Below are 24,681 nucleotides of genomic sequence, written 5' to 3' on the forward strand. Positions count from 1 at the left end.
TGGCTGTCCAGGAACTCGCTCTGTAGACCAGATTGACCTCCAACTCAAAACTTGAGATCCACCTGCCTCTGCCTCCAAAGTGTTGGAATTAAGGGCGTATGCCACCACCAGCTGGCTAATTTTATTATTTTTAATCTTGTGTGTGTGGGAGTATAGGTGCCGGTGGTCCAGAGGTCCATGAACCATTAGCTGCTGAGCTAGCAATCCTATCTTCCAACAGGCATTTGGATGTCTAGGGATTTTGCGAACTCGGTCACAGAGTAGCTGAGAAGATGAACATGGCTGGCTCTCTTGCTTCACACACACACACACACACACACACACACACACACACACACACACACACACACACACACACACACACACCAGGTTTCTAGAAGGCAGACCAACTAGGGGATTCCTGGGCTGGAGTTGTAATTTAAATGTTTAAATTACTTACTTTGCCTGTGTACTTGTGGAGGTCAGAATACAAAACTCTCTCCCTCCTTCCACCATGTGGATTCCAGGGGTAGAAATGGGGTCATCGGGCCTGGTGCTAAGCACCTTTATTACCCGAGCCATCGACAGCAATTTTTGTCCACCATCCACTCCGCTAGCATTAACGGCGACATAAACCTGGCCCTGCTGACCACCAGCATCAGCTGGTCCCCACCAACGCTGGCTGGAGTACCTAAAGGGGACACTGACAACTAAGTACTCAAACTCGGGTTTCTAGAAATGTTCTGAACCTGACTCAACCGTAAAGCATTTGTCTTCGGGATCACCGAGCATGAGGTGTAAATATACTCAATTCTGTACCACACACTAGCTGCTCCACTGGGTCAGGTGGTGAGGGACACAGGAACAGCCTTCCCAACGGCTGGGTCCTCCAGCCCTCAACAGTTCCGGCTACGCCATTCTGAGTCACTTCCCCGTGCAAAGGTCAGGGGAGGTGGCAGCCACGCTCGCTCTCCAGACCAGCCTGCACCTGCGCAAAACCACACTTCCCACACCCAACTGTGGGTCCCTGGCTAAGGCACCAACCTAACCCACATACTATCCACACACTCACGGGACATTCCTGCCGCTGAATCCTTGGGTCAGCCTTCAGAGCCTGCGCCATTTCCCAGTCACTGACTCTCACTACTGTGTGAGACAAGTACCTGACCTACAAGCTCCTTCATTTTCTTACCCCTGAGCTCCCCCTTCTTGGCAGCACGAGGAAGAGCTGCCAACTGCAAAGGCCAAAGGTCAAACTTCCTTTTGCCACTGCCCAGACCTGCTGCTTCCCTTCAAACAGTACAACTTGTGTTTCCAAAGGTGTGATTCCGGCACCACACACACACAAAACACTAAAACACTCCTTGGTTCAACAATTTCCTGGCTTTATGTTACATTAACAAAACAGACATGAAGCCTTAATTTGGGACAATTAGGGAAATAAGTTAAAAACAAATTTATTATTCAAATTCCAAGGGGTGGAAAATTTGAGGTTGCAAATCTTTCTTCATCTATTGGGCACTATTCATAAAAAACATCAATTACTAGTAGCAGGTTAAGTATCACAATTTCAGAATCACACTAGTTTAGCAGTGTCTAATGCATATGAAGAGCCACAGGCAAATGTGACCCGTCTCAGGGACCATCTGTAATTTACCAGAATGAGATGACATCCTGCTGTCCACAGCTTAATTCTCCTTGGCCTAGGAGCGGAGGCAAACTCAAAGTCAATGGGTTGTGGCTGAAGATGCATCCCGAGACCACAATGCAAGTGGTTTATTTCTCTTGAGAACATGCCCCACCCTCACCCCCACTGCACTTTCATTTGAATGCAGTATTTGGGATAATTTGTCCAAAAGGGCTGGCATTTCCGAATGTAATCAGATCATAATGAAATAAGATGAAATAAGCCATAGAACAGTGCTTGGGATTTTTCTCACCCTCATCATTGAGACTCACTGCCTCCCATCATCAATATTTATTGAGCATTTACAGTGTACTAGGCACAATAGAACATACAGAAAACATTGTCCCTGCTCTTGAGGAGCTTACATTCTAAAAGAAAAAAAAAATACACCTCTTTTAAAATGGCATTTTTGTTTGGTGTTTTCTGTAAAGTAGTGAGGAAATACTCGGTACGTGTGAGCTTTGGGTGTGACTTAGCCCCATCGTTACTGGAGGAGAGGTGGAGGGAGGGCTTTAAAGGGAGACGGGACAGACCATTCAGGGTGGGGTTTCCAGGGAAATAAACACAAGCTCAACCAAGGAGAGCTGGGCTGTAGGAATGGGGATGAGGGGAGGCTGTGGGATGCAAGCAGAGGAAGCGGGGTATCTTAGACACTGAGTGGAGCCAGAGAGATCATGCGGCCTTTCCCCAAATACACGGCCAACAAGTCGGAATGGTGGGTGCCAAGACAGCCAACAGAAGTGATCCTGTGCACCTGACAGTAGAAATGAAGGGCTGGACACCAGAGGCAGGCTGCAAGAGCATTAAGAAATTCTTAAAAACCAACAGCGATTTGGAAGCACAGAACTTAACAGTTAGTGCTGCCCAGTGTCACAATGGGCCAAGAACATTGTGGCTTCTTAAATTAGAAAACGCCGTAGACCATAGTTTCAAATGGAACACATTACCTTTGCCAATCCCCCCACCCCGCACCCCGAAAAATAAAAGGTCCACTTCAATTTTGAAAGGGAGTAAGAAGGGGGAAAAGTAAGGGAACATGGTTGAGAAAGGTAGTTACAGTAGCGTTTCTGTGGTTGTTGATAAGTTTTGCATTCAAAATTGGTTAAAGCCCATTAGCTGCCAAGAGGGAACAAGGAGACAATTTCCTTTAGAGAAGTCTCAAAACCAAGACTAATTTACATGAAAAGCTGTAGAGAAAAGTAGTTGAAAAATCCATTCATAAAACTTTTATTCCACTTCCATGAACTTTAATACATGTGTTCTTAACAATTATGCTTGGGGTGCTCATGAGAATCTCCTAAGACACGAAAACAACGCTAGCCATCATCTGTCACTTACTTCCCTGTTAACTATTTTTACAGCACATGCATGTTAGGCAAGTATCAAAAAAAGAAAAAAAAAATCACAAAAGCAAAAAACTAAAAAAAAGTTAAATACATGGGATCTGTCTACCGCTGTGCTTCTCAGGCACGGAGCAGCCGACACGAGCAATTCATTACCGCAGCTTCACTTTTACATTTGTTCTTAGATTGCCTAAACATTTAAATACAAAGAAAATGTGTAGCAAAAATAATGAAAGCAAACAGCAGGTAACTTTACAAATAATGGAATGTGAACCGTTTCTGCCCTCATCAGAGTAAGCTGGGTCACACCTTTGGCCAGGAGCCACTTCTGAGGCTGTGGTCAAGAGTGCGCGTGCAGACACACACGATCCCAAGGTGTATCCAAGGGACATTTGTCTGTACCACAGCCTCACAAGTGCTCCAAACCTTAAAGTACCCACAACAACTACACTCATGACTGGAACCCATTATCCCTTTTATTCCCCACCAGTACAAACCAGTATGTAGGCAGTTTTCTTTGCTTAGACATGGAAGCAGTTTTAACACTGGCCCTTCTGAAGCCACAATGTACCAAAAGTACTATGCCAAACATGTATAACTCGTGTAAAAATTCCACATCCCCACATTGGCCACCTCAGGATGAAAACTAGTAACTCCCTAAAGCTAACTGGCTCTACTCCCCTAATATTAAAACATAAAAACCACATGGGAAATATAGAAATTCAAATAGAAGTAACATAAACCTGTCGTAAATCGTAAACAAAAAACTATTTGTGGGACAGCATGGATGACAAACGGTCTACTGTGTAAATTTCAGAACGAGGCAGACAAAGGGTGGAAGGCCGGTTAATTTTCCCCTCCTTCTCCTGCTTCTGCTTCGTCTCCTTGGGTGTCCGATGTCCACAACTGGTAAGAGAGGGAAAGAGGGTTTCAGCATTCTTCAGATCAAAAAAAAAAAAAAAACAAAAAACATAACCACACAAGCAAACAAAAAACCTTTCTTGCACACGCGCCTTGGTCCTGGCATGTGGCCAGGCTCTACAGCTGGACTCACAGCGCCTGTCTTCACACTGGCGGCTATTCGCCAAGGGAAGGGGAAATCTCAGTGTTAGTCCCTAAACCACAGTCTTGCCGATCCCAACAACCTAGAGCGAAGCACCTACCCACAAGTGTCCTCTCGCCCCACAATCTCAAAGAGAAAAACAAATGTAAATCCCCAATTACTAAAATTTTTTTTAAAAACCCAACACTCTAAAGTCAATGGTTTTCAGTGTTTCTGGAAAGGCTGTGATCGGAGACAGGAGAGATGCCTCAGGATGAAGCACACTTCTCGCTGCGGAGGCGGCCAACTGACCACCTGAAGGCACACACTGCTGCACTCACAGCAGCTGCAATGGATCAAAGTGTTAGGTCAGGAGCTCCCCACAACTAGACGTAAGTTCAATACCACCTCCCCACCTCAAAGTAAGAAAACCCGACAGTCACACGCTGCTCAGGCTGGCCTAGCACTTGTGTTCCTCCGCCTCAGCGTCCCACTGATACTTGGCAAGGAAAGGGAAATGTTTTTTAACAGTACCGAGGATTAAATTCAGGGCCACACACTCTTCCAAGGAGTGTCATCTCCATCTTCCAAACATTCTTATTATTAAAAATCAGTGAATGAATCAAATGATTCATTATTTCACATATTTTTTCCATTTGGGCTGGGGGTACAGCTCAGTGGTAAATCATTTTCCCAGGATGCACGAGGTCCTAAATTCCACTTCCAGCACACAGAGCAAGTCCTCAATGTTAAAGTAGCCCTTATTTCTTTATTTCTGTCTTTCAATTTTGTAGATAACCCCAACTGCATTTACTAAGTTTAGCCATCTGGCAGCAGACTGGAGCAGGAAGTGAGACTACAGAAGGCAGGGCATGTCTCCAGACAAGCACTAGGCTATACAAACCCATTTCCACCCTTTTTCTGACACACACCTAAGCCTCGAAACTTCAAATGTAATACTATCTGAAGGGAAACCCAAGAAGTCAACTGCAAGGCACAAGCTTATATGAATCTCAATTTAAATAATGAAAACCACAGAAATAAATTCTCAATTTGTATTAAGAATTGTTAGTTTTGGCACCGGGCTCATCTTCGGACCTTCCGCACAGGATGCAGTCACTCCAACCTTCCCCAGAAGAGTTTGGGAAGCAAGGGTATAGAACCTAAGCTTCCCAGCTCCTGCCCTGTAAACCAGTCAGTCAGCCACACAAACACATGAACTCAAGGAAAGAAAACCAACTTCAACACAAACAGCCCGTTTACTTTTGTTTGAGACAAAATCCTGCTTTGTAGCCCCCCAAGCAGGTGGTCATTATGTAGTCCAGGCTAGCCTGCAACGTACAATCCTTATTTCTCTACCCCAAGAACCCTGGATCCAGTTTTACTTGTGTTGATTAAGCACACAACTCTGGCATGAAAAAGAAAATACTCAAAGCTTGAAATGGAAACAAGTAACTTATAAGAATATAAGTCCAACCCAAAATACTCAAAATACCAGTAATGTGTCTTCAGTAAGGTAGTTTTCTTCCTCATGTGGTGTAAGGGACATTGTATTTAGTAATTTTAAAGGTTTGTAAGTATTTCTGAGTACAGAATCTCTGGCCACACGCAGCACCGAGAGCCATCAGTACTTACTGTCAAGTTGTCTCTCAGTAACTGCATTATTAGCGTGCTGTCTTTGTAGGACTCTTCACTTAATGTATCAAGTTCAGCAATGGCTTCATCAAAAGCCTGAAATTGCAACAACAAAGCACACTTCAGTAACCAAGCCATGAAGAGAGCTCCATCTCCTTCCATATAACAGGTGAACTACGTACTGTTTTTGCAAGTGAGCAGGCTTTCTCTGGGGAGTTCAGGATCTCATAATAGAAGACAGAGAAGTTAAGGGCCAGACCCAGTCTGATAGGGTGTGTTGGCTGCATTTCCTTTTTGCTGATCTCAAACGCTTCTTGGTACGCTTGCTGTGACTGGTCCACAATTCCTGGAAAATCAAACAGTAAAATGCACTCAACACCCGGGCTCCAGCTTCATCTCAGCCAAACCTTTCATTTAACATCATACGTGCCCCCTGAAAAGAGGAAATCTAACAACCTTAAGCAAATATTTAATTTAAAACAACAAATCAAAATGGTATCCTGGATCATACCAGCCACTGGCTACTGTTGAGAGAGAAGCAGCTTGGAGCGTGGGTGAGGGTGGAACGATGACTCCGAGACTGAGAGCAGTGACTGCTCTCTTCCAGTGGACCTGGGTTCAATTCCCAACACCCCAATGACAGCTCCCAACTGTCTGTAACTCCAGCCCCAGGGAATGGGACTGCACTGCTGACCTCCAACAGCACTGGACACATCAAGCGAACACCCATATACCCATTATACTAATACTGAGGGATGGTGGAATCTCATTATGTTGCACTTCTAGGATTTCCTCATTCTGATTCCTCATGTCACCTCTGGTGTTTACCAATGCAGGCAGAAGCTAGAGCAGAAGGAATGAGCTCTATACAATACTATTGCAGGGCTCTAGGCCGTCAAAAGGGAGAAGGTGGACTTCCCAGGGCAGGGTCCACACAACCAGTTACCTTTCTTGTCATCGCCAGCAGCAACCTCAGCCAGGTAGCGGTAATAGTCGCCCTTCATCTTCAAATAGAAGACTTTGCTTTCGGCTTGTGAAGCATTGGGGATCAAGAACTTTTCCAAAAGAGACTTCAGAAGGAGAAAAAAACAAAACAAAACCAGAAATAGTAAGAAGATGACATTTGCAAAGCAAAGAATAAAAATAAATAAATAAGTAAAAAAAAAAAAGAATATTTCTTAATCAAACACTATAGATTAAGATATAAAAGATTTCAAAACAAAATCTTCATTTTTCTAATAACCCTGGCCAGCCCCCCCCCCCCGACCAAGGGACAGGAGGATTGCCATGAGGCATCTGGACCCCAAACTGAGACCGCCTCAGTTATAGACTACCATGACGTGTTTCCTCTGCCTCAACAGCGTGCTTTGTCCACTGAAAAGGAGAATGCAATTCCAAGATACACCAACGCAACTAGGAGCCAACGTTCAGTACCACACTGTACTTGGCATGACCAAATCTAGACTACAGCCATTTAACAAGACAGGCACTGAGGAACTGGGGGTTAACAGAACACCTTCAACAGGGCAGCCTTGTTAAACAGAAAGCACCTAGGCTGAGGTGGTCTGATGGAGGTAGCCTGGGCTACAGGAAACACTCCCCTGTCATCACCCAAACAGACCAGCTCAATTCCCTATGAGGACAATCTCCTATAAGCAGACTAGTGGACAGTGAGTCCTCCTCCAGAATTCAAAAGGATAACTTGGGGTTTTGAGATTAAAAGTCAACATAGTCTTTTTCAAATCTAAACCCTGACTGTTAACACTCTGTTAACATGAAGTTAACACAAGAGGCAAGCAACTATCAAACCGACTAAAACCAATGGCATCTACTCAAGAGAGCTACAATAAAGACTCAACTGTAGGTGGGCAAGGGTAAGGACCAAGGATAAAGGGATGTTTAAAAGCGGCAAAGCAGGCAGTTCGGTTTACACACACACACACACACACACACACACAGAGGAACTTCTGTGAAACACGATGCAATCTCCTAAATTTTGCTCACATACAATGTGCAATAGATCAGAGTAATGAGACCTGACTTCGAAAGCGGGTGGTGTGACCACGGTGACCACGAAGGCACAGGGATGTATACTATAGTGAAGCCTGAGTATCTGCAATTCACGTTTATGTCTCCAAACCGCTCTGCACTCATTAAGGAATTGTTGGAACACAAGATTAGTTTTCCCGGTTCTCGTTTATCACCGTAACAACAGCATCTTCCTTGAAGTGATGGACTGACTCACTGCATTAACTGTCGGTGTCTACCCATCTGAATAACCACAGCTCGCCATTTGAAGTTCTCGGAAGTAAAAGGAGGGTCCCACGGAAAAAGCAGCTAGTCTGATGCACAAGTCCCACCCATCTTTTCCAGACATAACCACGGGTCCCAAACATCTGAGAGACACCTACAATTCACAACGGACAGAAGCAGGCACTGGGGCCTGGTGTCTGCGCACGCGGACAGACGCGTGCATTTCTCACTCCTCCTCACAGAAAACGCTGCCAATACCAGGGCTTTTCTATCTCCAAGGACGACACAATCTTTGTTAACTCAAGTCTGTGAGCGCAGTAAAGCATCTCCTTGCTCTGCTGTCTGGTAAGCAGGTTTTTTTCTTAGACAGCAAAAGCTGGTGTCAAAATAGCAGTTCCCAGCACCCACATGGTGGCTTAGTTACCTGTAATTTAAGTGTCAAGGGATTTGGTACCCTTCCTCGTCTGCCCTTCAAGGACACCAGGAGTGTGCAAGGTGCACAAATGTATACAGACAAAACACCCATCCACATAAAACAGAGGCGGGCAACGATGACTGTCTGTCATGACAACACTGGACCACATCAGCAAAAATGACTAACAGGCGCCTGCACACGTGTCTTTCAAGATCTGCTCCCTTCACAGAGCATGAGCTACACTGCCAGCAACTGCATTTCCGTCCACCCCACCTCAGGACAGGAAACTATTCCCTGTGCTAAGACACTTCAATACTAACACCACATTCTTCCTCAAGTTCATTTTATATGTGCTTATATTTTACCTACAGTGTCTACTTCCAGAAGTCTTAGTTTAAGGAAAACAAGAAAATACACTCTCCTTGGCAACAAGGGACTAGACAACGTTACACTATAGAACACGACACATACACCAAGATTCAAGCCTAAAATAAACTAGAAAATACAGAAAAGAGCAGGCTGGGGTTTTCGCGTTCTCTCAGAGCAGGTACAATTATCATTTAACTTCTCACATACTATTTCCTAAGCTAGAACCTTGACGGTGTCCACACTGGGACTGGAACTCATGGACTCAAGCGATTTTGCCTCCACCTCAGTTACAACAACGGGCTCTGAACTCAACAACAAACCTACCATGCTGTCTGCATCTAAGACACTCAACGTTATATTCTGACTGAATTACAATGTGTAATTTCAGCAGCTTAATTTAAATAAAAATGAGAACTTTAGAACAACTCTGAGTGGAGCAATTCTTAGTACCTTAGCACCGTAGTCTTATCTCTCACATAATTATAAAATAAACTAAGCTCGCCATTTAACTCTTAAACAATTAACAGAGACTGAGGCTGACATGCCAGATGACTAATGGATGTTTTCCCAGGAGAAAATTCCATGTCTCTGGAAACCCACATGTTCATAAGACGAAAAAGGGTTGGGTGTCAGTAGGCACAAACGAACATTTTCACAAGCAGCAGCAATGTAGCAGACTAAGCTACCCCACTCGTACGGTACTAGGAAAATTACTTTCTAGACCGAGAACAGCAGCAAAGGCCAGAGGTGGACAGTACGAGGCAGGAAGGCTTGTCAGAGCAGGAGCACCAGGTTTGGCTTTAACTATCACTAAGTCACAATTACGACACAAGTCTGTGCCCCATCTTCTTATTGATTACAATATTAATGTCAAGTCTTTCTCATTTGATCCCAAGAACGTGTCTCTAATACACCAAATGTTCTCTATCCTTAGCCCTCACATTTCCTTGAAATTCAAGAGCACTCCCCCTTCTTAAAAGCAAAAACACTTAGAACATAACAACTTTTAACAACAGTAATCACAAAGTTTACCCTTAAAAAATCCAAAACCCAAACCAAAAGCATTGGACACTTTTAAAATTTACAAACAGATCAAAGTGTTAGCACAGCAACTGGACATCAGCACGTGCCTTCTAAGTCTGACTGCAATACCAACTCCTGTCCCAAACGAGCTACAAATGCAAACCAAATCCAGGAACAACCTGCAAAACAGGGGGGGGGGGTAAAGCACCAAAGGCAGATTGAAAATTGGTCCAATTTAAGGACAGTAAATGAAGTATATAAAATATGACCCTGAATAGAATTCTAGAACAATCTAGTAAGTATGATAGTTCAATCTGTTAAGTATAAATAAGATCTATAGAATAGTCTGTGGACAATTGTTAGATTCCTGGTTAAAGATCATCGGAGAGGAGGCCCAGTGAGACGGCTCACCCTCTAAGTGGCTGTTCTTCCAGAGAACCAAGGCTCCCACATGGTGGCTCACAACCATTTCTAACTCCAGTTTCTGGGGATGGCTTCAAGGATACCAGGTATGCATGTAGTGCAGAGACATACAATTGAGCAAAACACTCATACTTTCAAGAAAAAAAAGAACACGAGTTAAGAGGCTCATTGGATAAAGGCCTTTGTGGCAAGGCTGGCAGCGTGATTCCAGCCCCACGTCCTGTGTCTATGTGCGCCTCACACAAAGGCGATCAGAAGCTTTCCTTTAAAAGAGAAACCCCTGAACGGAGTGAGAGCATCTAGAAGATGGCTTAGCAGTGTGCTTTGCGCTTCCCTTCCAATACTGCTTTACACTTTGGGTTCATTTCCTCACTGAGCTCATTATTTCAGTATTCGGAACAGTAATGGTGGGTCTGTAAATAGGAGATTTGGGAGAGACGTTCTCACTTAGTCCTGAGAGTATTTCAGGGCCTGGCCATGGGAAATTTAATGACCACAATGGTGCTCCACCTAAAATGCCATTAATAAGAACAAGCCCTAAGCTAGGGTTGATGCTCTTTTCTATAACCCTAGAACTGGGGAGCAGACTGCCCCAAGTTTGAGGCCACCCTGCATTTTGCTATGAATTATTTCAAAAACAAAAACTGGATGTGTAAGTATCAAGACTTAAGAGACGGGAGGACCAGGATTTCAAGGCCAGTGTGGGCTACACAAGACTTTAATCTTATATATAATAACAAAACACCAAAAAAAAAAAAAAAAAAAACCAAAAAAAAAATCCCCAAAGCTAATAAACTAAAACTTAAATGTAGCTAAACTAACTTTACTAAAATATCCTCCGAACAGACAGTCTGATTTCCAAGCACAGCACACAGCTCACATCTCTAGTCTTAGTCTGTAGACCCGCAGGACTTCCATTATTTCTAGCTCTCTTAAAATTTAAAATAAAAAGCTAAGCCATAAATGCATTGTAACAGGTCACTGTTTTTGAATTTAGTCTCCTACTCCCCCTTGTGGCCAAAGTGGCTTCAGCTCCCCTCTGAACTGTAACTTCAACAGCTTCCACCTAACCAACTAGCGAAGAGCACAAAAGTGTTGGTGGACAGTCGGTGCCAGGAGCTGCTGGGCTGATACGCTCTCTACCCACCCATCAGTACCTGGCTTCCTACGGTGAACTCCAAGTGTTGTATGAGGAGGGTCTCAAGCAATTGCCTGCCTTTAAAAGCCTGATGTGCAGGAATGAAGAGACCAAAGGTTTTGACCACGAACTACAATGCACTTTCAGACAATAAGCACACAGCAAACTTATTTAAGCAAACAGGAGATTTGATAAAGTAATCCCCTGGGTTGAGAAAAGGTAAAAGGTCACCCTAAAATACCACAAAACTAATTCCTATCAAAAATTTAATAACCAAGGCATCTCATTTAAGGCTTGACAGAATACATTTTATACGGTTTTTAATGGCGGGGGGGGGGGGGCCGCTGAGGGAATAGGGCATTCTAAATCAGGTTCAGGAACTATTGCCCCCGGGAAAACAATAGAGGAACCACTGTCTTAGCCACCCTGTGGCAGCTCCACACTTCAGCAACTTGAAGCACTGGACCACAGGCATGCCATGTGGTCTTCATGCCGACACAGCAGGGCAGCGACCGGCTTCCTTCCAGCACCGCCACAAGTGTTTGTCTCAGATATTTCCTTCTACAGTTTTACTTTCAAAGCCAAGATCTGAATCACATACAGCCCAAACTGACCTCAAATTGGTTATCTTCCTGCTTGGGGTACTGGGATTATGGGAATGGCACCTAACATAGGGTTTTTATTTATTTATTGTTCCTTGAGACAGTCTCTCTAGCCTTGAACGAGCTATGCAGTGCAAGGTGTTCTTCAACTTCCAGTCCTAAGATGAGCGCTAGGACTACAGGCACACACCACTGGCGAGTCCTTCTGTCCCGCCAGCCAGCTCATAATAATGACACAGAGACCCACTATGATAGCTTGGCCTATGGCTTGTTCCCAGTTCTCTCTCTCCAAGAAGCCAGCCTCTACCTCCTGCCTAACTATTGGCTGTTTAGCATTTTTTACACTAAACACAGCAATGCATTTTCATGCAGTGCACAAATATCTCACACGGCACCACCGTATCAATTAGGCTGTGCTGAGGATGAGCCAGGGCTCCATGCACGCTACACAAGCCCCTCCCCTCACCCAGTGAGTGGCACCCCAGTCATCACGGCAGCAGGGCTCCCTATCAGCTCCTTCAAAGCATGCTGGAGCAGCTCCCTGCCTTATTCACATCCTCTCCACTTTGTCCAGACAAGCCAAGCCTTTTTCCAGGACGTAGGGTTTACACAATGGGTCAATAAATATTAACTGTAGGTCAGTTAAATCTGCATAACCTGTCCCAATTTAGTCGGCCCTTACCATAGAAATGTATACAGAATCACAGAAATTAAGGCAGAATCGCAGATCATTATCCTCGTTCTAGGTTAAAGAACCAGCTCTGGTGGTGACCCTCAGGTGAGAACTACGGACAGCTGGAGGAAACACCATTCCTACAAGGAGCACGATTCTGATAAATACAGCAAGCTTAAACACAACCGCGATGCTCATCTCAACTGTCAATTCTACTGTCGCATGAACAATTCCAGAGAGCCTCAATCCGAGCCTCTGGGTGACATGTTCCCCACATATGTCACTGTAAACTCAGCATCCATGTTTATTAGTATTTTTAATTTACTTTTTTGAATATAGATGTTCTGCCTGCATGTTTGTCTGTGCCCCATGTGTACACTTGATGCCAATAGTGGCTAGAAAAAGGTTTCAGAACCCCTGGGACTGGAATTACAGACAGCTCTGAGCCACCATGAAGGCAACAGTAAAGAAACCCAAAGGAGCATGGTGAGAGCAGCCAATGGCTCTTAACCACTGAGCCATCTCCCAGCTGAAAGTCTTTCTCACAAAAGCAGTGTTACTTAGAACAGCCTAGGAAGCTAAGCCTGAGGAGCTACTCAACACCTATCCCTCCTCCTGGACCCCCAAGATTTCTGACCATTTTCCCAAAGTCTATCTCCGGGTGTCTGTGGGTGTGGATGGTAGGGAATCAGAGTAAAGAACCAGAAGCTCTCAGGCTATGCAGCTGAGAACTTCAGGAGCAGTGACAACTGAAGCTAACAAGGCTTTATGGGGTTTTGACAAAGATGAACAAATGTGCAGAAGGAAAAGCTTTGTAACCATTACAGTAAGAAATGTACTTAACAGTATTGAGAACAGACAAAGTCTCAAGTCCAAGTCAGTGACGAGCAATAGCAGTAAATGGGTCTTGTCAGTGGCCAGAGAGAGAGAGAGAGAGAAAGAGAGAAGGTTCAGTGGCCAAGGGGACTTGGCTTCCAGTCCCAGCACCCACATGGCAACCCACAACTGGAGTACATAACTCCAGTCCCAAGGGATCCAACTCTCTCTTCTTGACTCTTTGATCAGACACACATAGGGTACAGAGGTAGACTGGAAAAACACCCATACACATAAAATAATAAAAATCTTTTTAAAAAAAGATCTATTTTGTTTTTATCCATTAAGCTCAGACAAGGATGGGGTACAGTGTACACAAGCTTTTAAGCGGCAGCTGCAGACTCCAAGGCCAACCAGAGACAGCCAGGCCTTGGCTAAGAAAGTAATCTATGAGTGAGGGTCAGTGAGACAGCTCTAAGCACTAGAGGCCAAGCCTGATCATGTGACTTTAAGGGAGAAGTATTCCAGTTGTCCTGACTCCCTAAAGTATTACTACAACACACACACACAAACTGAGATTGAAAATGTAATAAAAATTCTGACAGCCGGGCGGTGGTGGCGCACGCCTTTAATCCCAGCACTTGGGAGGCAGAGGCAGGCGGATCTCTGTGAGTTCGAGACCAGCCTGGTCTACAAGAGCTAGTTCCAGGACAGGCTCCAAAACCACAGAGAAACCTTGTCTCGAAAAACCAAAAAAAAAAAAAAAAACCAAAAAAAAAAAAGAAAACAAAAAACGCTACCAAAAAAAGAAAAATGCATTAAAATTCTGACAACGCAGCAAATTTACAACTTAGCAACATCATCCCGTGTGTAAGAGGGCTGCCCGCCCAGCGGAGCGTCCTATAGGAACCAGCGTGCCTGGTGTAAGGTGGCAGGAGCAAGCCAACAGCGGAAGACTTGCAGCAGAGACAGCTGTCCTAAGACCCCTCCCTGCAAACACGAGTTCTATTTCCCTTAACTTGAAACTGTCATAGTACAGAAAGGCTACAGGGACGAAGATGGAAGACACAGTAGGATCCCAAGCATCTTAAGAGAAACAAGAAGCTTACTATAATTTGACATTAGAACACTCTTAACTTTGACTCTAAATACCTGACATTTCAGCATAAATATGCCCCAAATCATCTCTTTTCTAGAACTAAAATGTATGATATTCAGTACTGTCAATAACACAAAGGCCTAGCTATATTCTAGACTATGCTCTCTATGTGCTAACCACTCAAAAGATTAGAATATGTACTATGTTCATGATGAAAAAAATCCTGTCTCTTTCATAGGTTAAAGATGCCCCAGCAGTCAAATCTAGTTCTGCATAAGTAACATGAGTATATAAATTATTATTAAAGAGCAGAAGGAGAAAATAAAAATGTTACCAACTCGACACAAGCAGATCATCTGAGGGACCCTCAACTAAAAAAATGTCTTCGTTAAGGATGGGCTGTAGGCAAGCTTGTAGGGCATTTTTCTGATTAGTGATTGATGGGGGAGGGTCCAGTTTATTGTGGGTGGTACTATCCCTGGGCTGGTGAATGGGTTCTGTAAGAAAGCCGGCAAGCAGGCCAGGAAGCAGCTCCCTCCATGGCCTCTGCATCAGCTCCCGCACCAGGTTCCTGCCATGGTTCCTGTGTGGACTTCCTTCAATGTCGGAGTGTAAGCCAAGCACCCTTCCCTCTGTAAGTTCTTCTGGTCATGGTGTTTCATCCTAGCAACAGTAACCTTAACTAGGGCAGAAACTGATACCGGGACAAGGATATTTCTGTGACAGACCTGACCGGGTTGTTTTGGGGAGAACTGCGGAAGGACTTTGGAACTCTTAAAGCGAAAAGCTACCAGTGTTCAAAGCTGGGTGAGATGGGAGCCGGGAAGAAAACTGTTGAGAGATGTAGATGGTGGAGGCCTGGCTTGTGAGGTTCCAGCGTCACATCAAGAATACTGGGGGCACTGTATGTTGCTATTGTAAATTAAGATTGTGTGGTTCAGGTTAGCTGGAGATGAAGAGTCAGCTGTGGTTAACAAGAGACCAGCACCATCTAAGGGAAACCTTTTGCTTTACTGGGACAATAGGTGCCGGTACGCTGGTGCGGAGAGACCAGCACCATCACTGGGGTGGAATAACTAGGGAATAACTAGGGAATAACTCGGGCCCTCGGAAGCTGTGCTCCAGAGGCAGTCCTTGAGGCAGGACCAGTCGGCCGCCAAACCTGGCAGTTTAAGAGTCACCTAGGTGGTACTAACTTTGAAAGAACCACGGAGAGCAGCTGAGGCCTGGCATAATGAGAAGCCGTTGGTGAAGGGGCAGCCTCAGCAGCAGTTTAAGGAGTCATGTGGAGAAGCTGAGGCAGAGAGCGTGAGGAGCCCAGGAGAGGTGCAGCGCAGCCCGACTGTAGCAGCCCTAGTGCTCTGGAGAAGACAGCAACAGGAGCGGCACACCCTGCGCCTAGAGACAAGCTGTGTGTGCACGAGAGAGGGTGGAGCCACCTCGGGGAGCCCCAGAGACGGTGAATGAATCCTAGGGATTATAAAAGACTGAATTTTAAAGATGGTGGGACTTTAAAAACTTGAAATGTTTATGATGCAATGTTGCTATTCACATGATCATAAAGGGAGGCTACAGCTCAACAATGATTGTCTCAAGCTGACAAGGGACCAACTGTCCCAACTAGTTTTATGTAAACTTCTCATAAGCTAAATGCCACTTTAAGACCCAGCGGGAGCGCATTTTCTGAATTAGTGGTTGACAGGGGAGGGCCCAGCCCATTCTGGGTGGTGGTATCCAGGCTGGTGATTCTAGGGTCTATAAGCAGTGGTTCTCAGTCTGTGGGCTGTGACCCCTTGGGCAAAGGACCCCTTCACAACAGTTGCTTAAGACCACTGGAAAACACAAATATTTACATTCTGATTCATAGTGGTAGCAAAATTACAGTTCTGAGGTAGTAACAAAATGGGTGGAGGTCACCACAACATGAAACATGAGGGGTGCAGCATGTGGAAGGTCGAGAACACCGTTCTCTAAGACAGTAAGACAGTAGGCTGAGCAAGTCAGTGATCAGCATCCCCTCACAGTCTCTGCAACAGCTTCTGCTTCCAGCGAAAGTCTTCAAATAAAGCCTTTCCTTCCTCCCTGCGTTGCTTTGGTGATGGTGGACACACCTCTAGACATTCCTGTGAAACTGTTTTCAGGTTTAAACGGAACAGGGAAGACCTACATCAACGTGGGCAGTATCGCCATCCCATGAGGGCCAGACTAGCGGCTTTGCTTGCCTGCCTCCATAGTGGACCACACCCTTAAATGGCTGAGCCCCAATAACCCTCCTTTCCTGCCCCAAAGTTGCAATGAGAAAAGCAACAGTTTCTTTGCATCCCCCTTTGTTGGGGAGGGGGTGTTCTTGAGAATGGATTTCACTATGGAGCCTGGGCTGCTCAGTCTGCCTCTGACTCCCCAAGTCCTATTTCTTTATAAGACAACTCTTGTCACGTTTTTGCCTACTTCCCACAGGTAAAGCTTGTGTCATTTTGTTTTCCACGACCTCTGACATCCTCAATCCTACATAACATTATAATACTCTTTCAAGATTTGATCAGTGCCCACTTCTCTTCCTAGTTCCTTCTCTGGAAGAAATTATCGAAAGGGGTTTTGTTTGTACAAAATGAGAAGTTCTTCACTTCATCTGTCACTAATTTGGCATTACTTAATTGGTTTCATTGTTTTCATCACAAACATCAATGCCCAAAACTCGGCTAAAGTGTCAGAGACAAGCTAGGCTTACCAACTACTCCACTGCCCCTTGGTTTCTAAAAGCAGTCACAAGCTTACCAAGAACGAGCCCTGTCAGTCACGCCATTATACTTGCCATGATTACTAAACAGTAAGTTCCTAATGAAAGACAAGTATGGCAAGATGTTCGTGGACAACTGAAGAATTAGAAAAAAAACAACATTCTGAACTGACAGCCTATCAAACATTTAAGTTCTCAGTTTTAACTATCTTATAGAAGATACAATTTATGAAGATGGGACCTGTAAGAAAACTATTTCTGAACTGAGCTATGCAGGAAAAGCAAAGGTTTGGATCCCATGTGAAAACTAGGCAACTGGACACCTGTCTGCTTTACTTGAAAAGCAAACGGTTAAAGCCAACTATGACCACACACTTGGACTATCAGTTACCAGTTAGGAAGCAGCTGCAGTGCCACTTCCAACAGACACGCTGATCATGTACGGCAATGATAAACTGACCATGCTTAAGGAAAAACTCTAACACAGCTTATTTCCAACCTCAATTCAAACGCAGAAGCTAGAAAGAAAGAGAAATGTGTTCTAAGGGTTGGCTCACTGTTCCAGAAGTCAACCTTCTTCTTTAGACTGTGGCTTCCAGGGCTGTATTCCACACTCTGACTCTCACCTGAATTTGCTCCCCCACCCACTGCTGTGCTTTCCCAAGCGTCCTCTGCACACACCCACACTGCCTGTTTCACAGATGACCCTAACCTCTTAGTGCTGCTTACGAAGAAGGAACAGGTAGGTAACGTGCTGTTCTGGTCAAGTCACTGGTTGTTCAAACCAGCACCACCTTCCCACTCTTTCCTTCACCCCATCTTCTCTTTATCTCAGACTCCGATCTATGTAAAACCCCTCACTGAATGCTATCCCTTAAGAAGAAAACTGACTCAATCCCCTAGGAAGGCGCTTCCCAATTACTCCACTACTTCTTCCTGGGAAGCACCTACACCATCATTACAACACCAAGCCACAAATAAGTCGTATAAATACTATCTAGAAAGCAGTAAAGATGGGTTCCAACCATTGTAAAAATTCTTGAGTCCTTAATTTCAACAGGAGTCACCTAGAGATTTTCAGCTAAAAACCAAGACTACATAGCAAGTTTTAAAGTCCAAGACACACACTGACACGAAGCTGCCTAGTTTTATCTTGTTTTCCTCCACTAATAAATAGTAATTCTGAGGGCTGGAGATAAAAAACAGCCCCACTATTCCAATGAATTGAATTCAGTTTCCTTAGAAGGACTCAAGGTCCCACACTGTTAAATTGTTAAAAGAACTTAGGTTTTTCCACATCACAACACATCCTAAAGTCTCTCTAGTATACAGTAACTCATTTATTATGACTATACAAACTGCCCTAGCTGGGGCTCTAGCTTAATTATCTCTAGTGTGGGGTCCTCTCACCAAGAGTTTGGACTAAGCATCTAAAAACAAAGGAATACATCAGATTCAATACTGCATGCAGATTCCACTTAATACAAGAAAGAAAAGGTTGGAGTACATCCTATGTGAGGAAAACACCAGTGTTTGACAGACACTGACGACTAATTCTGTGTGTGGTAACACATCCCCTCCCGTGGTTCACATGAAGTGTCTGACAGTGCACACGGTCAGAAAGGGTGGCTGACAGCTAGAAAGGCTTCTCCTCAGCTAACACGAGGCAGGTGATGAGCAGCACCTAAGCTGTGCGCAGCACTGATGCTACCCACCAGTCAGTAGCAGGAATCAGCAAGATTAGAGGCTCACCTTTCTCAGAGAGAAACCACACCCATGACTCATAAAGCACAATGGTGTACTTATTTTTCCTGAGAGAAGTATCAGCTATATATTACTCTATTTTACTAGAAAGGAGGAAGGAATTATATGAAAATTATTTCTAAGAAGGCATCACCTCTAACACCTAGAAGTCCACTTTTAATGGAGGTATTTCCTGAGCCTTCTCCAACTGAAACACCAGCAGCACTGCTGATCTCCTGTCCTCGTCCCCAGAAACTCACTGCATGTGAGTTACAACCAGAGCTCGAGTTTACTAGAAGTAAAAGCTTGTTTATAATTCTCTGAGCCACTTACATTAAGAAATTAAGCTCTCAAGGTAAAACTTCATTTAGGCCCTGTGAAAGCTCACACCTTCCTAAAGGAGGCATAGCCCTGAGGAGGCCTTTACAGATACCTGCCCCGCCCGGCCTCAGAGGACACAGCTGAAGCTGCTAGTCTTTCCTTAGGAAAAGACTCGAGAATTCCAGAACTTCTCTATTTCTGGCTGAAGAAAATATTGGAACACCTACCTGGAGTCTCACAGAACATAAATGTAGCATGTCCCTTTTATCCTTAAAATGTTTTTCTATAGGAGAAATTCCATCTGTTAAATATACCCTTTGAAACCGAAGTAGAAACCAGTACTTGGGAGGAAAAAACCCACAAAGCCCACAAGGACTTAATAATAAACCCAGTGACACATAAATTAGCAAGGAAAGCAGAAACAACCTAACAGTTTTTATTATGAAATAGATGTTTTTCCAGATTCTAAACGCTCTTAATTTCCTAATTTTAATATACATAAATTGTTTGCCTTCAATATTGCACTTTACAACTTTAGAAAAGTAGCAGTTATGAAATCCCTTGAACAAATAAAAATGGACCCAAAGAAAAAGCTACTTAAGACTGTGATTTCACAGCCTTTTCTTTTGTTTCTTCTTTTTCTTTTTTTTTTTTAAGACAGGGTTTCTCTGTAAAACTGTCCTGGAACTCACTGAGATCCGCCAGCCTGTACCCCAAGTATGGGGTTAAAGCACCACCACTGCCTGGTGTCACACTTTTTTTTTTGTTTTTTGTTTTTTAATCTTAAAATGGATTCAATCTTTATTTTTTAAAAAGTACAATTTCGGAATCAAGCTTTTCTGTCAATGAAGACTGTCTTAAAGGAATCCTAGCTGCCAGCTGCTAAGTAAGCATTTAGGAGACTCAGACAGCAGGACCTACATGAGGTTTACGGCTAAACCTTATCCTGGGTCAGAAAATGGGTCCTGCCCCAGAAATTTAATTGGTTCGTCTTCTATTAGATTATCTCAATTTTCTGAATCAAAGAAAGAAGAACATTACTTTAAAATAGGAAATATACACAAATGCAATGTTTATTCTCTTAGCTCAAGCAGTTTTTCAACACAGTAGATTCCACACACTTAGACATAACTGCCTTGCATTGTTTGTCAATGACTTAACATAAGGGCAGGCAGGTGAGCACCTGCAAACCGGCTTTCTGCGCAGCCTGTCTGTGTGAGTCTACCACACTCCTTACATACAACGAGGATGTAATTCCTGTGCTCACCACACACACGTGACTATTAGCACTTCACTACAGGAACACAAACCACAAGTGGAATGTTTGTCTCATCTCACAGAAATCTACAACTAGCCCACGTGGGCAATCTCTAATTTGCAATAGCCAATTTCTAAAGGTGTGTGCGTGTACTCAAGTTCGTCACAGAAGCAAAAGCAAAGGCTTCTCACCAGCACATCATTGCAGATGTCCCTCAGCTCCGTCTCGATCTTCTCTCTGTATTCCCGGGCCATTTGCTGCTTTTTCTCAGCACCTTCCGTTTTCTGCTCAATACTCGAGACGACCCTCCAAGATGACCTGCGGGCTCCTACAACATTTTTGTAAGCAACAGAGAGAAGATTCCTCTCCTCGTTGGATAGCTCGGCTCCCTGCTCAGTCACAGACTTCATGCAGGCTGCCATGTCATCGTATCGCTCAGCCTGCTCGGCCAGCTTGGCCTTCTGCACCAGCTCATTTTTATCCATAACTGGATATTCTGCAAAGGGAAGAAAAGGAATATTCACAAATTACTATTAGAGAAGCTCGTTGTACCTGTTCTAAAAATGTATACAAGTATCTCAAAAGTCTAGCAATGTTGAAAGAACTGCCCCCCAATCAACCCCAAAATGAGCATACTCTGCATATTAACAGTGGGTTAGTAAAGCTCTTCATAAGATCCCAGCTTCAGGTAAGATCGAAACCCATGGACACATGAGCGGCTAAAAAACTACCCTTAGCCTAGGGCAGTGCTGTCCCTGCCATGTAGCCAATAAACTTGTTTTCTTAAAAAGCAAATTAAACAACAAAAGGACCCCCCCCCCATTTTCCTTGGTTAAAAGTTCAACTTGATCCCAATACCACTAAACTTGATCAGCACTTAAGCAGCTTGGGTCATGTCACCGTGATGTAATTCAGTTATTTTGCTCTTATCAGGAGGGATTAAATTTTACTTAGCATTTGCCCCAACCCCAATTTACTACACTTATAACATTTACCAGCTATCATAGAATAAAAATTGTCAAGAACACGACTAATTGCCGCTTAAGATCTCTTGAATATAAAACCATAGGGATCACCAACCCCAAGACCAAATCCGTTTATTTGGATTTATATGGCATTCATTATATGCACTTATGTAGCGAACTCCCATAACGGATCGCTACTGTGAGCATGAAGAAATAGCGAAGACACAGGAGACAGGAGGATCAGTGTCATCAATGCAGTCAGAGGTAGAATCCCTTCATTTCTAGCAGTCACGATTTATTAGCTGTTCCTACGTTTCCTCGGTTTTCTTTCACTCGTTTTAAAATTACCTAGATTTCAGTTTATTTCTGCTCATGTTTTCCTTGAACGATGTCAAATCAGTGATCCCACAAAATAAATTTTAATGAACGTCACAAGCTGAATGCACTGCTAAAGTCCGCAGAAGTCCCTGACACCCACCGTGGCGATTATCACATCCTTCCCTTCACCTTTCCAAAAAGCAACTCCTTTTTTTTTTGGTTATCAATGAGAAGTAGCCTCAACTGAAACAAGCGTTGGGCTAAGGTAAATTAGAGACACGGCACCGTCAGAGCATTAACTATTTAAAGTTTGGTAACCCACACTTCTCCCGGGGTCTGGAAATCTACCATCAGACATGGTCTCTGGCTAATGCGGCTTCCAATAGAAAAAAATGATGTAAGCCCAGGACAAACGTTCCCCGGCCGAGCTCCCTGTATAAGGGGAAGTGGATTAGGTTTCTCACAGGAAAACGGGTGCTGCCGGGCCTCGCCCCTCGACTGCGGGACTGCTCGCCGCACCCACTTAACCCTTGGCTGCCCGCAGCCGGCGGGTGGGGCGAACTGAAAGCGCCGGTCCCCGCGTCCGCGCCCTCCGCCGCCACCTCCCCTCCTTGGCTCCGCCCAGCCCGGCGCCTCCGCGCTAGTCCCCGGCTCTCTTTGTCATGGCGGAACTGTGTCAAGGAGCCCAACCTCCTCCGATTGCGAACCCCCCCCCCACACTCGAGCAGAGGGAGGGGAGGAGCGGTCCGCGCGCCCGCCCCATCGGATGAAGGGGGGTGGGGAGAAGAGCCGATCGCCCTTCCCCGGGGGCCCCCCGATGCCAGCGGCGCCCGCACAAGCGGAACCGCGGCCGACACACCCCGCTCCCTTCCCGGGGTCCCCCCCACCGCCGGGATCCGCCCGGCCGCAGCCCCCCGACAGCTGCCGGAGGGGGAGGGGCGGGGTCTGCCCCACCCAGACGGGCGCAGCCCCCCACCGGGGCCGCGGCTCTCCCGAGGATGCTCGCCTCCCACCCACCCATCCCGGGGTACCCCGCGCCCCTCCCCCACCGCGCTCCCGGACCCGACGGAGAGTCCTTTTCTGGGCACGGTGGCCGGGTCCCGGGTCACCGGCGGGCGAGCCCCACCCGAGAGCCTCGCGCGCTACCTGGCTGCTCCCGCCCGCGCGGTGGGGGAAGGGGATGCGGGGAGGAGGCGCCGCCGCGGGTGGGTGCGAGCGGGAGGGCGAGCGAGCGGGCGGCCTCACCTGCGCCACGGCCCCGAGTCCCAGTCGCGGGCGGAAGCAGGGTGCCCCAGGCGGGGGCGGACTGCGGTCGCTCTCGCTCCGGGGAGGGGGGAATCTCACGCGTGGGCGCCTCCTCCGCCACCCCTCCCCACCACCCCGGGGATCAGGATGGGGCGACAGTGAGCAGCCTCCGACAAGGCAGAAGGAAGCGGCCGGGGGCGGCAGAGGGAGCCTGCCCGGCGCCCGGAGACGAGCCGCCGCCCGGGTCCTCCTCCAGGGAGCCCCGTGTCGGGTCGGCGGGCGAGCGGCGGAAGGGAGCGGAGGCCAGCTCGGGAGGCTCCTCACCTGTGTCCGGAGTGGGTGGCGGCACACGGACCCGGCTCGGCAGTCTCTGGGCGGCGGCGGTAGCGGTGGTGGCGGCGGCGAGGCTGAGACTCTGTCCCTGATCTGGCTGCTCACAGGCTACAGCGGCTCCGCAGACACGGGGTTTCCTCCAATCACTAGCCCCGGCAGCAGGGGCACCACACGCACGATGACGTCAAACGCTGCTATGGCAACCGTTGATTGGTGCCCACAGCTCCCCGGCCCCAGCGCAACCGCCGCTCCCCGGCGCGCGCCCGCCCCGCCCCGCTCGCCCTCCCGCCCGCCCGCGCCCGAGGCGAGCGGAGGGGAGCGCGTCCCCGAGCCGATCCGCGCTCCCGACCCTGCCTTTCACCACCCCGCGTGCTCGGCCCGCTCCCCGCCGCCCCCGCGAGCGAGCCGCCCGCCCGCCCGTCCGTCCTCCCTCCCTCCCCGCCCCTGCGGCCCGCGGAAGGAAGCCTCTCCCCGCCCCCACCGCTCCTGGCAGGCACATCCGGGACCTTCGCATCTCCCCACCCTCCCCCACCCTCTCCCTCCTCTTGACCGCCCTTCTCTCCGCGGCGGGAATGGCTGCGGGGCCGGGGGACTGCGGCTCTGCGGCCAGGGCATTGTGATCAGGGTCCCCGGGAGCGGGACGAGCGGCTCCTCCGCTGACTTCCCCGGGCTCGCCCGCCCACCGCTCGCTTTACCTGCTGAGCTGCAGGAAGCGGCCTTAGACCTTTTAAGGCTGGGAAAAGCGCGAGGCTGAAAAGACTGCCCTGCCCTTCATAGTGGCGAGCTCGGCGTCCCGCACCGTGGCAGCCGCGGGGAACAATGGTGGTCTCCGGAAGGAGCGGGGAAAGGCTGGGCTTGGCGGGTTGGACGAGAAGGTGCGAGCCTGACCTGGGGCGAGGACACAGCGAGCGAGCTGCTCCCCGCGGGCTACCCTCTGGCCCCCGTCCCTTTCAGGTCCTGGAAGCCACGTTCCGGAGAGTGTCTGTTCCTAGAGCCCCAGCTGGCAGTGGGAGTGGGTCGCTCGCTGGAGGAGGAGCGGGGGCGCCTGGGCCCGGAAGAGGGGGAAGGAAAAGGGCGGAAATTGCAGGTGCCTGAACCCGCAAGGTCTCCACCCAGTAGACGGAAGTTGAAGGGGATGCCTTCTTAAAATGAAGTATCTGCCCTTGCGCCCTTTTAAATGTGCTCCTCTGAGCTAAAATACCTTTACTGAGTACCTGCTGGAGGCCTCCACTACTGGGGGGGAGCTCAGAAATTCAGCCCAGAG

The 24,681-nt window shown here is 46.8% G+C and overlaps 1 protein-coding gene across 3 annotated transcripts; it reads right to left on the bottom strand.

Annotated features, from left to right (window-relative positions):
- Positions 1 to 1,942: 1,942 nt before the first annotated feature.
- Ywhaz (tyrosine 3-monooxygenase/tryptophan 5-monooxygenase activation protein zeta) lies at positions 1,943 to 24,440 on the bottom strand. 3 transcript variants are annotated; one of them, XM_057791919.1, is made up of 7 exons: positions 24,306 to 24,440; positions 23,409 to 23,608; positions 20,748 to 21,052; positions 6,633 to 6,756; positions 5,869 to 6,032; positions 5,687 to 5,782; positions 1,943 to 3,915 (listed from the first exon to the last, which is right to left on the bottom strand). In XM_057791919.1, the coding sequence occupies exons 3-7, from the start codon at positions 21,039 to 21,041 to the stop codon at positions 3,856 to 3,858; spliced, it is 738 nt and encodes a 245-aa protein (XP_057647902.1). In that variant the 5' UTR covers positions 21,042 to 21,052; positions 23,409 to 23,608; positions 24,306 to 24,440; the 3' UTR covers positions 1,943 to 3,855. The 3 variants fall into 3 exon arrangements, with proteins under 3 accessions (XP_057647902.1, XP_057647900.1, XP_057647903.1); XM_057791917.1 differs by having other exon boundaries at positions 24,113 to 24,399; XM_057791920.1 differs by lacking the exon at positions 24,306 to 24,440 and having other exon boundaries at positions 23,409 to 23,623.
- Between the last annotated feature and the right edge of the window lie 241 nt (positions 24,441 to 24,681).

This window comes from Chionomys nivalis, chromosome 17 (assembly GCF_950005125.1).
Source record: "Chionomys nivalis chromosome 17, mChiNiv1.1, whole genome shotgun sequence".
NCBI lineage: Eukaryota > Metazoa > Chordata > Mammalia > Rodentia > Cricetidae > Chionomys > Chionomys nivalis.

Coding starts and splice junctions, on each gene's coding strand:
- Ywhaz (XM_057791919.1), bottom strand. CDS start 21,041: ATGGATAAAAATGAGCTGGTGCAGAAGGCCAAGCTGGCCGAGCAGGCT. Junction 6,757..20,747: donor ACATCTGCAATGATGTGCTG/GTGAGAAGCCTT, acceptor CTCCTTCTGAAG/TCTCTTTTGGAAAAGTTCTT. Junction 3,916..5,686: donor TACTGAGAGACAACTTGACA/GTAAGTACTGAT, acceptor CTCTCTTACCAG/TTGTGGACATCGGACACCCA.